Below are 12,936 nucleotides of genomic sequence, written 5' to 3' on the forward strand. Positions count from 1 at the left end.
GCACCCACTTGAATGCCCGCATGCTGGCATATACTAGTAATCCTAGTTGATATGGAAGAAGAGAGAGGTGGAGCCCGGGGCCTTGTCAGCCAGCCCGTCTAACTAAAACAAGGAACTAATACAAGGGCCTTGCACATGTTAGGTAAGTGTTCGACCACTAAGTCATACCCTCCAGCCCCCAAACAAATTATTTGCCTATAAACTTTGCCCCAAAACAAGACATGATGGGACATATGCAGCACTCAGGAGACCAAGGCAAGAGGAGCTTGGTTCTAGCTTCAGCAACATACCTTGACCACTTTTTAAAAAGTTAAAAAAGAAAAAAAAAAGCTTCCTCAAAGTTTCTGTACAGATGCTTGTCCGACACTTGGTCACTTACCTAAAATATTCTCATCCAAATGATTTTTTGCTGAATTTTTCAGCAGTTCTTGCAAAAACGCCATCAAGTAGCTGAAGACATTTTTGTGGAAGGTGGGGAGAGTGGAAATGACCTGAAAGAGGGAGAAGGCGAGGTTGGCGGCTTCGTTCCCTTAGGTACTTGACAGGGTACCCGTGTATTCCAGGAACTGAGAACATGTCTTATGAACGTAAGACTACACACAGGGCTGACCACTTGCCACTCAGCGTAAGTATCCAAGCGGAACAAAGGTAAATGCTACATGAATTTAGAAATCACACTTCTAAAACTAAAGACCTCAGACTTCAGGGAATTATGATGTTTTAGTCGGGTCTTGAATATAAGAGAAAACTAGACTTGTAGCAGCAAGTATTAGGCTACTGGAGGCAAAGAAGGCAAGAGAAAGCAAAATGTTAAGTAGGAAGGACACAAGTCGCCAAGGTGGGCAGGAACATACAGCTCACAGGCTTGCTTGGCTGTCCAGGCTGGAGTCCAGTGACTAGCCCACACGGCTGCACAACAGAATCAGCTGGGGAGCTGGGGCTGGGAAAAGGTAGGTTCCAGAAGATAGACACTCAGATGAAACGGGTGTGAGTGAAGGTGCCGGAACCCGTGCTGTCGGCAACTGTGTGTGCTACATGATCCTATCATGGAACTGGGTGGGTGATAAACACTGGTGATCCCAGGACTTGGGAGGCTGAGGCAGAAGGACAGTGAACTGGGCCACACTGAGTTCCAGGTCAGACTGAGTCACAGGGAAAGGCCTGAACTCAGAGAAAAGAGAAATAGAGAAAAGGAAAGGAAGAAAGGGAAAAGAGTCATTAAGCAGCAGTGAGAAAGAGGTAAGTATGGTTTTGTCCCACAGGATGACACTTCTAAATTCACAGTCTAATTGTAGCGAGCAACATGGATGGAGGGGGAGCAAGAGCACAGGGCACTGCCCCAAGTAAACAGAGCAATGATGGGAGGGAACGGAGAAGAAATGGATCAATGGGACTAGGCACGTGGGAGGCAAGGAAGGGAGGAATCAGAAATGACTCAGGTTTCGGGGTTGAGTCACTGGAACTAAGGGTGATGCTATTAAAAGCAAAAGGGACATGAGAGGAAGAGCAGGTTTGAGAAGGAATGATGCTAGTCTTCCAAGTCACTGCACGAGAGAGGCTGTCACATTTTGTTCCGCTGGATTTCGTGTGCCCAGGACAAGCTGGTGTGCATGCGGAAGCTCAGTGCTTCCCCTCACCTGTTTGCTCGCTGTGTGACTGCCAGAACACTCCAAACAGCTGTGGTAGGCGCTGTAACAGATGACGGGCTCCGGCAGGCTCTCTAGGAAAAGCAGCAAGGCTTCGGCTACAGAATGGTTGTTAGCGCCTTTGGCCCAGTGTTAAGAAACAGGTGACAGTGTTGCCCACGGGGAGGAGAAGGCCCAGGGACAAGCATGTGCCAGCCGTGACGCCTGCTCAGTCAGGCTCTACTCAGAGATAGGATGCCAGCCCATGTCTCAAAGAAACATGCTATTTGTCAAGTGACCCCGGCTCTCCTGAGCTCCTGCTACACTGACTGCTTTCACATGTAATGTCTTCTCTGGACAGGTGCTGAGTGAGTAGACCTGTTAGCCAGGCTACAATATCGGACCCTGGGCTTTGAGATAGTCTTCTCTCTTTTAAAAACTCTCATATTCCCACATGCACATATACATTTCTGAAGGATACAGAGGTGATCGATCATTCCAGTATCTAAACAGTCCCTTATGTGCTCAAACTCTGGCCTCAGGCCTGGCTGCTGAAACAGATCTTCCTGCAAAGGGGAGAAAGACATAAAACAATAATTTTCTCAGAAAACTGGCAGTGATTTCTTGAGTCACCCATATCACCCGAGTCCAAAACACAGCTGTGTAAGTGAGACTTCTGAATCACTACAGTGGACAATGTCACTGAGGCTGGTATTACCATAGGCCATTAGGCATGTGCTATAAGGCTATGGGTAGGCCACATCACACAAAACAAGACCCAGTATAAGAGAAAACTCATGCAGAGCTGTGACCTAAGTGTTATACATGCCATGTATAAGACGGAAAAGCTACTTTAATCCTTAGCCAAAATAAACAACGAAATGAGATGGGAGGGCTAAAAAAATCCCTCAATACATGCAAAGAAAAATATGTCAGTAAACGTCATTTTCATAAGCCTCAAGATACATTGGATTCATTCGTTTCATAAAGCAAAAGAACACCACAACATAACTGTTTGTTTAATGGACTAGTGCTCGGGTGCCTGTAAGCCAGAAGAAGGCCTCAGATCCCATCATAGGTGGTCATCAGCCACCATGTGGCTGCTGGGAATTGAACTCAGGACCTCTGGTAGAGCAGCCAGTGCTCTTAATTGCTGAGCCATCTCTCCAGTCCCAATGTAACTATTAATAACAACAATAATATTACATGTATTTCTCACAAGTTACATTTGAAAGATCCACACAGAAGACAGATTTCTAATGAAGTGAAGTCTGGGGCCTAGGAATGTAACTCATTGGTACATTCTCTCAGTAGAGAGCTGAGGCCCAGGGTTCCAACAATATTAGGATTAAAATAATCATAATCATACACATACAAGATATGTTTAAAAATTCAATTTTTAAAAAATAAAGAATTAGGGCTGGAGAGATGGCTCAGTGGTTAGAGCACTGACTGTTCTCCCAGAGGTCCTGAGGTCAAATCCCAGCAACCACATGGTGGCTCACAAACATCTGTAATGGGATCTGATGTCCTCTTCTCGTGTGTCTAAAGACAGTGACTGTGTACTCATATAAATAAAGTAAATTTTAAAAAAAGAACTAATTAATCCCTCCACTATTGTGTATTAATAGCCTTTCAGGGTATCTGTTTCCTCCAAAGGATGCTACAAGAGTTAAGTGAAGCAACTGGATAAACAGAACACAGTTTGAGATACTGCAACATCAGCAGGGGTTGTGGGTAGAGCAGACTCGGACATGTGAAAAGGCCCAGACACAATGGTACACACCTACAGTCCTAGTACACGGAAGGCTGAGGCTCATGAGTTCAAAGCTTGTCTTGGGCTAGTGACTTTGCCATTAGCCTGGGCTACATAGTGAACTACTATCTCAAAAAAATAAATAATTGGGAAATAAAGCTCCGTTGTTAGAGCACTTGCTTAGCATGCATAAAGCTGAGTTCAATTCCCAGCACCACATAAACCAAGTGAGGGGGTGCACAGCTATTACCTCAGCCCTTGGGAAGTAGAGGTGAGAGACTCGGAAGTTCAGTCATTCTCAGCTACATAGCAAGTTCAAGGCCTGACTGCGCTATAATATTAGACTCTGTCTAGAAAAATTGAAATTAAATGGAGAACAGAATATCCTAAGAATGTATGTTGCTGGGCTGGAAGTGTAGCTTAGTAGAGAGCTTTCGCCTAACATGCATGAAGCCCAAGTTCGATCCTCAGTACTGGAGGGTAGGGAAAAGGAGCCGGGGGTTGGGGAGGGGGAATGAGCAGAGAAAGAGAGGGAAAGGGAGAAGAGGAAGGGGAGAGGAAAGGGGAGAGAAAGAAAGTATGAATATATTCTACTGCAAGATTAAAATATCTAAAAACATGGCCTTGAGGGGGCTGGAGAGGTGGCTCAGCAGTTAAGAGCACTGACTGATTCAATTCCCAGTAACCATATGGTAGACCACAACCACCTGTAATGGGATCCAATGCTGTCTTCTGCTGTGTCTGAAGACAGCTACAGTGTACTCATATACAAAAGAAATAAATAAATAAATCTTAAAACAACAACCACAACAAACCATGACTTTGAGATCAGAGGCAAGAGTCTTTGCCTTTACCAGCCTGCCTGTGTGTCTACTGTGTGATGTCCTGTGTCTGGGTACCTGTCACTGTCAGCCCGACTAATTGCCTGTGTGCTGCTAAAGCAAATATATCTTAATTGTCTGTGATCCCCTGCATTCTCCCCAACTTGCTAGCTTCCTATGACCCTTTTGGAGGCTCCTGCTTTGAAGACTGGAGCTCACAAACCTGTAGCCAAGTCAGTCAAACTGACCAACTAATCCCAACCCAGGAAGCCTGCCTAAAAATCTCTCTAGAAATCAGCCCTCCAGATTCATGGTCTGGGGTTCCGTCTGTCCTCTGCCTGAATTGTCAACAATCTAGCCCCTCCATTCTCAGAAGCTGGTGAGAGTTCCTGCAAGACTTCAAAATGACCTCGCAGAGGGCATTCAGAAGTCCTTCTCTGAGGGACCAAGGAGAGGCTTGGGAAGAAGCACAGTGCTGGGAATCCCCAATGGGGATCACAGTCCAGTGTCAAACAGGCACTGGAACGCCCTGGGGGCAGAAAAATGATCCACAGGTTCCTTGGGACAAAAGCTTTCCATACACAGAAACATTCTAGGTCTTTCTCAAGGCAGCTTGGCCTCAGTCAGGTCTGACTGGCTTAAGCCCCACCTACCTGCTGGACAGCATTTCTATATAGGTAATCGACCATCATCCAGAGTTCTTTGGGGATTTCCATGGGTTTCTCCAACTGGCTCCTGTCATCTGCAGTCTGCACTGTCATCAAGGTCTCCAAAGAAAGAAAAAGTATGACAAATCGTGACGAGGTGGCACTTCTACCAGGCTGGCCTCAGGAAGTGAAGGATGAGAACGGCAAACAACAGGAAAGGACAACGCCTCAATCCACTAACTGGACATTCCAGAGGCCAAAAAAAGAAAAAAAAAGTCCAGGAGGTACACCTGGGTGACAAGAAGGGGATTTTTAAAGATGGGAGAGAGGTGGCAAGTAGTTTCCACGAAAAGGGTTATATATGTCCTAACTTAGTAGAAAAAAAAAAAAGTTCTATTTCCCAGCATTCCACTGTGACAACCAGAGAGGCTGTGTGACCCAGTGAGGAAGGGCACATACTTGCGAGCCCAAAACTGTAAGCTCCAGGCCTGCTGCCACTCAGCATGTGACCTGTGACATTTCAGTTTCCTTGACTGGGCTCCTGTTTTCATCTACATTAAATGACAGAGACTAGTTCAAGATCCCTAACTGAAAAGGGAAAAGTGCACTCAAAGGGAAAAGTGCACAAACTGCCAAGCTTGTTCCGCTGTGTCAGGATGGTCTCTGTAGGAGCCTGTGTGTCTGAGCAAACTTACTGCCAGACTGTCATTATTTATTGGACTGGTTGGTGTGTGTGTATGCTGTGTGCATGGATGTACTTGTGCATGTGGTGGCCAGAGGACAACTGAGTGTCTTCCTCAGTTGTTTTCTACTTACTCTTTGAGACATGGGTCTCTCACTGAATCTGAGTCCTTCCCATTTGTCTAAAACCTGTCTCCGACCCCAAAGGTGGGAGCACAGACATGTATCTTTTATGTGGGTTCTGGGGAACTGAGCTCAAGACCTCATGGTTGCATGGCGAGCACTTTATCAACTGAGCTGTCTCTCAGCCCCATTTTTTAAAATGGAAACTTACACTAGAAACTGAGGATCACGGCTAAGTTTCTCTGCTGCAGAGCTTGCTGGATACTGAATGTTTAGGCAACGTCTCCTCCACCCCACCCAGATTACCATGTCCAATCTTAATCACCAATGTGACGGTTTCTGGTAGGGGGGGCCTTTGGGAGGTGGCTGGTCATGAGGGCTGTGTGGTCACAAATGGGATTCATGTGCAGTAAGAAACCAAGAGTCGCCTACTCTTGCCACAGGAGGACACTGAGACAGTCATGTGTGAACAAAGAAGGTGCGTCATCAGGGATGTTATCGTAGACTTCAGCCACCCGAGTTGTGAAAGCTAAGCTTCTGTTCTCTATAAAGAACAGAAGTTTTGTTTCCATCACTTGCATGCACGTATGCATGCCCGGGTATGAAACAGACTGGAAAGCGTGACCATCTCCCACGGCTGTCCACAGCAGGAGGTGGAGTCTCTACGCTGGAATCTGGGCTGGCTTCACAACTTGCTCCAAACCACGCGGTAAGGCAGAATTGATATTGTGTGGCTGTTAGCCATGCCATGTAATAACTTAGCTTTTCTCTCTTGCTCTTGCCTCTAAGCTGTAGAAGCTTGCGCTCACTTCTGGAAGACTTGTGCAGAAGACAGAGGGCAGCTAACACTGATGCAGGCAAGAGAGACTACCTTCAACCTGCTGGCCACCACCACTGCTGCTTCATTACGTCAGCACAAAGAAGTCTAAGTAGGCCAGCAAGAAAACAAGAGTGATGAGAAGCAGCTCACTGTCCTTCTGAGGGTGGCTTGTTGCACTGATACTAAGCAAGTTCAAGGAAGCTGCGAAACGCTTGTGTCCAGGAAGGTAGGGATAGAAATAAGGTGTGTGAGCCACGTTCCCAGTACTGGGGGTTTCCTCGAGGCCTGCTACTTACCAGCTCATTAACAATTTTCAGTGGTAGATCCAAGATGGGCTCTCTCATGTAGCACAATGTATGGATGGGAGACCCGAAACAGCTGGGCAGGTAGTTCCCGGTCACGGACAAAAAGTAATCCTTTCCCCGATGCAAGTGTAAAACCAGAATGTCTTCAATGGTGTCCTTGCCTGAGTTGAGTTTTGTGGCGGTAGCCTTATTTACAAAGAGCTCCAGTTCAATCTCGACATGAGAATCTGCAGGAAGAGTTTAAAAGTCAGCTAGGGAGCAGTCAAGAGAAAGGAGGAAAGGCAGGAGGGCATAGAGTGAGATAGAAAGGGTTGAAAAAGGAGACAGACGATCACCCAACAAGGACCCGTGTGCTTGGCACTGGAGAAGCACAAAATGTGAACAGTGTAGCCCGGAAATACGAAGATAACATGCACACGGGGCAGACAAACCATCAAGAAGCCCACATACTAAGTAGCATGGCTTCAACCAGGAATAGTCGTCCAGTAAGGAGGCATGAATCAGAGGACCGGCCCTGGGCCAGGCACAGATCCAGGGAAGCTATCGCCTGGGAACAAGCCAGGAAACACCATAATCCTGCTGTCATTCAATGGAGATGCTGCCATTTCTAGATGACTGCCCATAACTTCTCCCTGTCCACAGGGTAGATAACTGGGCACGGATTACAGAAGATCAGCAATAGAGATGACTCCTAAAGTAGCAGCGTCTGACACACGATTACGGAGCACGCAAGCGACTAAACCATTTTTAACACTGAGCGCATGCTTCTTAGCACTTTTTAGTTTATATATGGGTGAGTTCAGTTATAGGGATTGGACAGGATTGGTGTGTGTGTGTGTGTGTGTGTGTGTGTGTGTGTGTGTGTGTGTGTGTGTGTGTGTGTGTGTGTGTGTGTGTGATTTCAGAGCCATCAGAGGCAAGTAGATCTCTGTGGGGCCACCCTGGGCTACGAGGTGAGTTCCAGGATAGCCAGGGCTACATAATAGAGAGGCCCTGTCTCAAAAAAACCAAAAGTCTTAGGCAAAGAATGAAGCATTCAGAAGCAAACAGCTTATGTAGAAAAATGAAAAGGACAGGCAGGGCTTTGAGAAAGCAGAGTCTAGGAAGAGACGGGTTACCTGGCAGGAGGAAGCCCCTGCTGGGTTTGGCCGACAGCCACTGCTTACAGTAGGTCTCCTCATCAGGCTTGTTGATGAATTCAAACTCACAGGGCACTTGGCCATTATGAATCGTGAAGGTCGCGGTTTGTAACTGCATGTACTTCACATTCTCAAAACAGAACTGAGAACAAATGAGGACTGGTCAGAACCAGTGCTCTCTTCTCGAGCTGCACCCACCCTGACCAGGAATAACTATTTGGAAATAAGGACGACCTCTTTGAAGTGTATTTAGCTGAGAGGGCACAATGGCCACTGAAGACCAGCAGCTATGCAGGCTGAAGCCCAAGTTTGCTTTTATAAGTAAACTTCCTGAAGCAAACCAAGTCTCCATCTTCTACATCCATTCTCTAACTGCCCCATGACCTAAACATCCAGCTCACTCTGCCAAGGAGCTGCACATCCACAGCGTGAACTGTCTTCCTGTGAACCTGAGACAGTCTCGGTATGTAGCCCTGGCTGGCCTAGAACCTCTGGAAGTCATTAAAGACCAGGCTAGCCCGAATTCAGAGATCCACTCACTCTGCCTCCCAAGTTCTGGGAATAAAGGCCATGCTACCCCATCCTGAGTTCTAGGGCTTGAACGCAGGTCCTACCAACTGGGTCAACCCCCAACCCCTGATGTTAATACTCTAGCAGGTCCGGGTCTTTCCTACCTCCCGCTTGGAGAGTGTCACAGAAGGAATGTTGGCATTTTCCATTTTATCCAGGGAGCGTACGATTTCCTCCAGGGTCTTCCGGTAGAGTTCTTCATTGACAACCCTCGCCTGGGAGGGAAACATCGGAGACTGAGTGTGGAGCCTTCTGCCCATTCTTCTTTCTCAGTGTTGAGTGTACTTGGGAAATCAGAAACCAAAACTAACAGCATTTCACAAGTGAAAGCTAAGTAAATTTAGTTTATAACCCAGTGACAGAATCAGAAAGATCCAGCTATGGCAAGGCTGCCTGCTCTCTAGTCAGCAGGAGGAGCCTGGAGCATCCTGGTGGTGCCTCCTGTTAGGTCTTAGGTCTTAGCCAAAAGACGCTGGGTTTCTATCTTGGTCCTGCTTGTTCCCACGCCCCAAAGGCCAACAGTGGGGTTTTCCCCTAAGGGTTTTGATAAAAAGATGTATTTCTTAACTCTTTTAACCCAAGCTCATCAGCAAGAAGGAGGAGTGCCAGGCTCTCCCTTCCATATCTTAATTATAAGTACCTTTTATTTTTAACAGCAAAACGATTGCAACACTACTTAGCCCTCCACCGACCCCTGCTCCTCCTACTTCAGAGACGGCATGTAGACAAGGCTGGCCTCCAATGCACAGCTTAACAGCCAGAGCCACCACACCCAGTCTTAGGCTCTTCTCTAACTTCAGATCTACCCATATCTACCCAATACCTCGGAGAACGAATGGGGAGGTGGCACAAAGCAACACAAAGCCACTGGTGCTCACTCTCTTTTGCTCATTGTATTGACTAAAAAGATTGAAAAGCTTATTGTCAAGTTATGGAAAAATAAGCTCACATGCAGTTGGTGGAAGTATGAGAGGGGAGTTGGGGAGACAGCTCAGAGGACCTGGTTCTCCTTACCCACACGAAGACTAACGATCACCCAGAACTCTATTTCCAGGGCATTCGTGCCCTCGCCTGGTCTCTGGGAGCACTAACCATGCAGGCAGTATACACAAAAGCATGCAGGGAAAACTCTCATACACATAAATTAAAAATAAATCTTGCCTGGTGTGCTGGTATATACTTTTAATCCAAATCTCTGAGTTTGAGGCTAGCCTGGACTACATAGTGAGCCCCTGCCACCAAAGAGTTAATTAAACCTTTCTTTTAAAACTAGTGAGAGCCTGTTGTGGTGGCGCACACCGGTAGGATTTGCTGAAGGAGGCAGAGGCAGGAGGATCACGAGTTCGAGGCCAGCCTGGGCTTCACATTTTTGGGGTTGGGGATTTAGCTCAGTGGTAGAGCGCTTGCCTAGCAAGCACAAGGCCCTGGGTTCGGTCCCCAGATCCTAAAAAAAAAAAAACAAAAAAAAAAAAAAACCAAAAAAAAACTAGTGAGAGCTGTTGGGAGTAGACAGTAATAAACGAATAGGCACTAACTGTTAGGTCTCAGGTAGTCCATAGATCTAGAAATGAGCTCAAGCTGTGACTACAGGAGGGTTTCCTGTGGTGAGATAAAAGCATTCCTTAGGACTGTGTGAAATCAGTTTCCTTCTCCTAAAAGGAGTCATTTCCCTTATCTCTGGCAGAAGGGACACCTGGCTACCTGCGGTGCCTATCAGAATATCAAGGCCCAGCCTGGCATCCAGGCACCCTCAGTGTCTGTCATAAGTGCCTGTTACACATTTCAAAGTCCACAACAGTCTGTTGGCCTGTCCCTCCCCCCAGCTACTCATCCATAACACTGTCTGCTCCCCTGGATCTGCCCACCTCTCTTCCTTCCCCTCACTCTCTAGCTCTCTCCCTTCCTATCTCATGTCTCCACTGTGCTCTCCCTCGCCCTTACCAGGCCATGCTCAGTTTTCTCTCTGGACTCTAGACTACTCCAGATGCCTCTGGATATTGCCTCTCTTGTTCACAATAAAGAATGGCGCACACCTTTGATCTCAGCGCTTAGGAGGCAGAGGCAGACAGGTTTCTGAGGCCAGCCTGGTCTACAGAGTGAGCTCCACAACAGCCAGGGCTACACACAGAGAGACCCTGTCTTGAAAAACAAATCAAATCCAATCAACCGTGGCCCCCCCAATAATAAAGCACTCTTGTAGGCAGTTTCTTTACTATGTCCCTTCACATATATTTACTGCACTCCCTCGTTTGTTTTTTTTTGTTTGTTTGTTTGTTTTTTGGGTTTTTTTCTTTTCTTTTTTTCGGAGCTGGGGACCAAACCCAGGGCCTTACGCTTGCTAGGCAAGCACTCTACCACTGAGCTAAATGCCCAACCCCAACTCCCTCGATTTTAAAAAAGATTTATTTATTTTATGTATGTGAGTACATGTTGCTGTCTTCAGACACACCAGAAGAGGGCACTGGATGCCATTACAGATGGTTGTGAGCCACTATGTGGTTGCTGGGAATTGAACTCAGGACCTCTGAAAGAACAGCCAGTGCTCTTAACCGCTGAGCCATCTCTCCAGCCCCTGCACTTCCTCTTAAATGCTAATAAAAAAATTTTTTTTAAATACATAGCCTTGCTATGTTTCCCAAACTGTTCTCAAACTCTGGGTTCAATCAATCCTGTCACAGGCCTCTACCATCTTGCCAAAATATACTCCCCTTGAATCATGGATGCCACCACTGAGAATCTCTCTACATAAATACAGACATAAAAATACTTGTGGAGGGACGGTCACTATAGCACCACATGTAAGGCAACTATTCTGGAAACAAAGCAATACATTATAACTCATCCCTACCGCAGCAAAGTTCTCACTCATAAGGAAGAGGCCTGTAAGATGGCTCAGGACATACCGGGGCCTACCTCCAAGCCATCTGTCCTGAGTTTGATCCCTGGGATACACAAGACAGATTCCCAGAAGTCCTTGCCCTTCCTGAGCACTGGAGGATGCATGTGTATGCACACACACACAATAAATAAACGAGAAAAACAAAATAACGAGGAAGAAACTGCGTCAGTTCCTAAAACATAACCTTCTGTGTGGTGGGCGTAGGGGAGGGCACAGTCTTGAGAGCTCCCTATGTAGCCAAGGATGGCCTTGAACTCCTGTTCTTCCTACCTCTGCCTCCTGAGTCCTGGGGTTACAAGTATGGGTTACCATATCTGCTTTGTGTGGTCCTGGAAATTGACTCCAGCACCTCATGCAAGCTAGGCACGCACTGTACCAATTGAGCACACTCTCCAGCCCTAAAACATTTTCGATGCAGGGAAAAGATGTCCTCAGCACATGTATAATGTGAGTCCTTTTACTAAGGAAAGAAAAAGTAAATATTTGTGTGTCGTACATAGAATACCGACACTCAGCTGCAAATGTATAAACAGAGTCCAGAGGCAAAAGGGAACGTCCATGTATGTGGAAATATCAGAGGTATATCAAAGCAAGTAGTAATTAACTTTACACTTAAATTTTATGTTTTGAAAAATGTATTTATTTTTATTTTATGTATGTCTCTATGATGAGGCTGTAGACATTTTCTTAATTAGTGATTGGTGGGGGAGGGGACAGCCCATTAGAGGTGGGGACACACCCCTGGTGGTCCTGGCTGTGTAAAGAAAGCAGGCTGAGCAAGGAGAAGCTTCTCCACGACCTTTGTATCAGCTCCTGCCTCCAGATTCCCACCCGGTTTGAGTTCCTGTCCTAACGTCCTTCTCTGATCAACTGTGATGTAAACTAAATAAACCTTTTTCTCCCCAGGTTGCTTTGGTCATATTTACTCACAGCAAGAGTAACCCTGACTAAGATGGCGTTTTGCCTCCATGTTGTCTGTATACCACAGATATGCAATTCCTGCAGAGGCCACTGGATCCCCTGAAGCTGGAGTTACGGGTGGTTGAGGAGGCCAACATGATAAGAACCAAATTTAGATCCTCTGGAAAAGCAGCAAGGGCTTTTAATATCCGAGCCATCCCTCCAGGACCTTAATCAATTCCTAAAAAGAGCTTCCTCATATTCAAGACTAAGAGAAAGAGATCAGAAAGACAAAAGGCAGCCCTGGTATAAAAACCAGCTGCCCACCTACCCCAATCTCAAACACTGAGCTGACAGGCTTGTGGTCACTGGTCTTCAAGGACATGTGGCTCTGGTAACTCAGCTGACTGATGTTCTTTCCCCTCCACAGGACTCGGTCACACCAGGCAGGCGCACGACACTTCTCACTGAAAGACAAAGAGCACGCTGGTACGATCACAGAAACACCACAGCCCAGTGTTCAGTGACTGCCATGGCTCAGGCAGGGAGCAATGAGGCAGAGCCTTCACATCCATGCAGCTAAAGGATCTAAGATGGCGGATGATTAGGCCTATGGAGGAACGAGGTGTCTCCTATGGGTATCATCCATG

The 12,936-nt window shown here is 46.7% G+C and overlaps 1 protein-coding gene across 1 annotated transcript in view; it reads right to left on the reverse strand.

Annotated features, from left to right (window-relative positions):
* The window catches only part of Inpp5b (inositol polyphosphate-5-phosphatase B), a 62,654-nt gene that overhangs the window by 1,178 nt on the left and 48,540 nt on the right, over window positions 1-12,936 (reverse strand). The window contains 8 exon segments of the mRNA XM_032898420.1: window positions 380-491; window positions 1,638-1,765; window positions 2,107-2,191; window positions 4,856-4,969; window positions 6,770-7,005; window positions 7,897-8,059; window positions 8,592-8,702; window positions 12,618-12,753. Coding sequence (XP_032754311.1) covers window positions 380-491; window positions 1,638-1,765; window positions 2,107-2,191; window positions 4,856-4,969; window positions 6,770-7,005; window positions 7,897-8,059; window positions 8,592-8,702; window positions 12,618-12,753 — 1,085 coding nt within the window.

This window comes from Rattus rattus, chromosome 1 (assembly GCF_011064425.1).
Source record: "Rattus rattus isolate New Zealand chromosome 1, Rrattus_CSIRO_v1, whole genome shotgun sequence".
Classification (NCBI taxonomy): domain Eukaryota; kingdom Metazoa; phylum Chordata; class Mammalia; order Rodentia; family Muridae; genus Rattus; species Rattus rattus.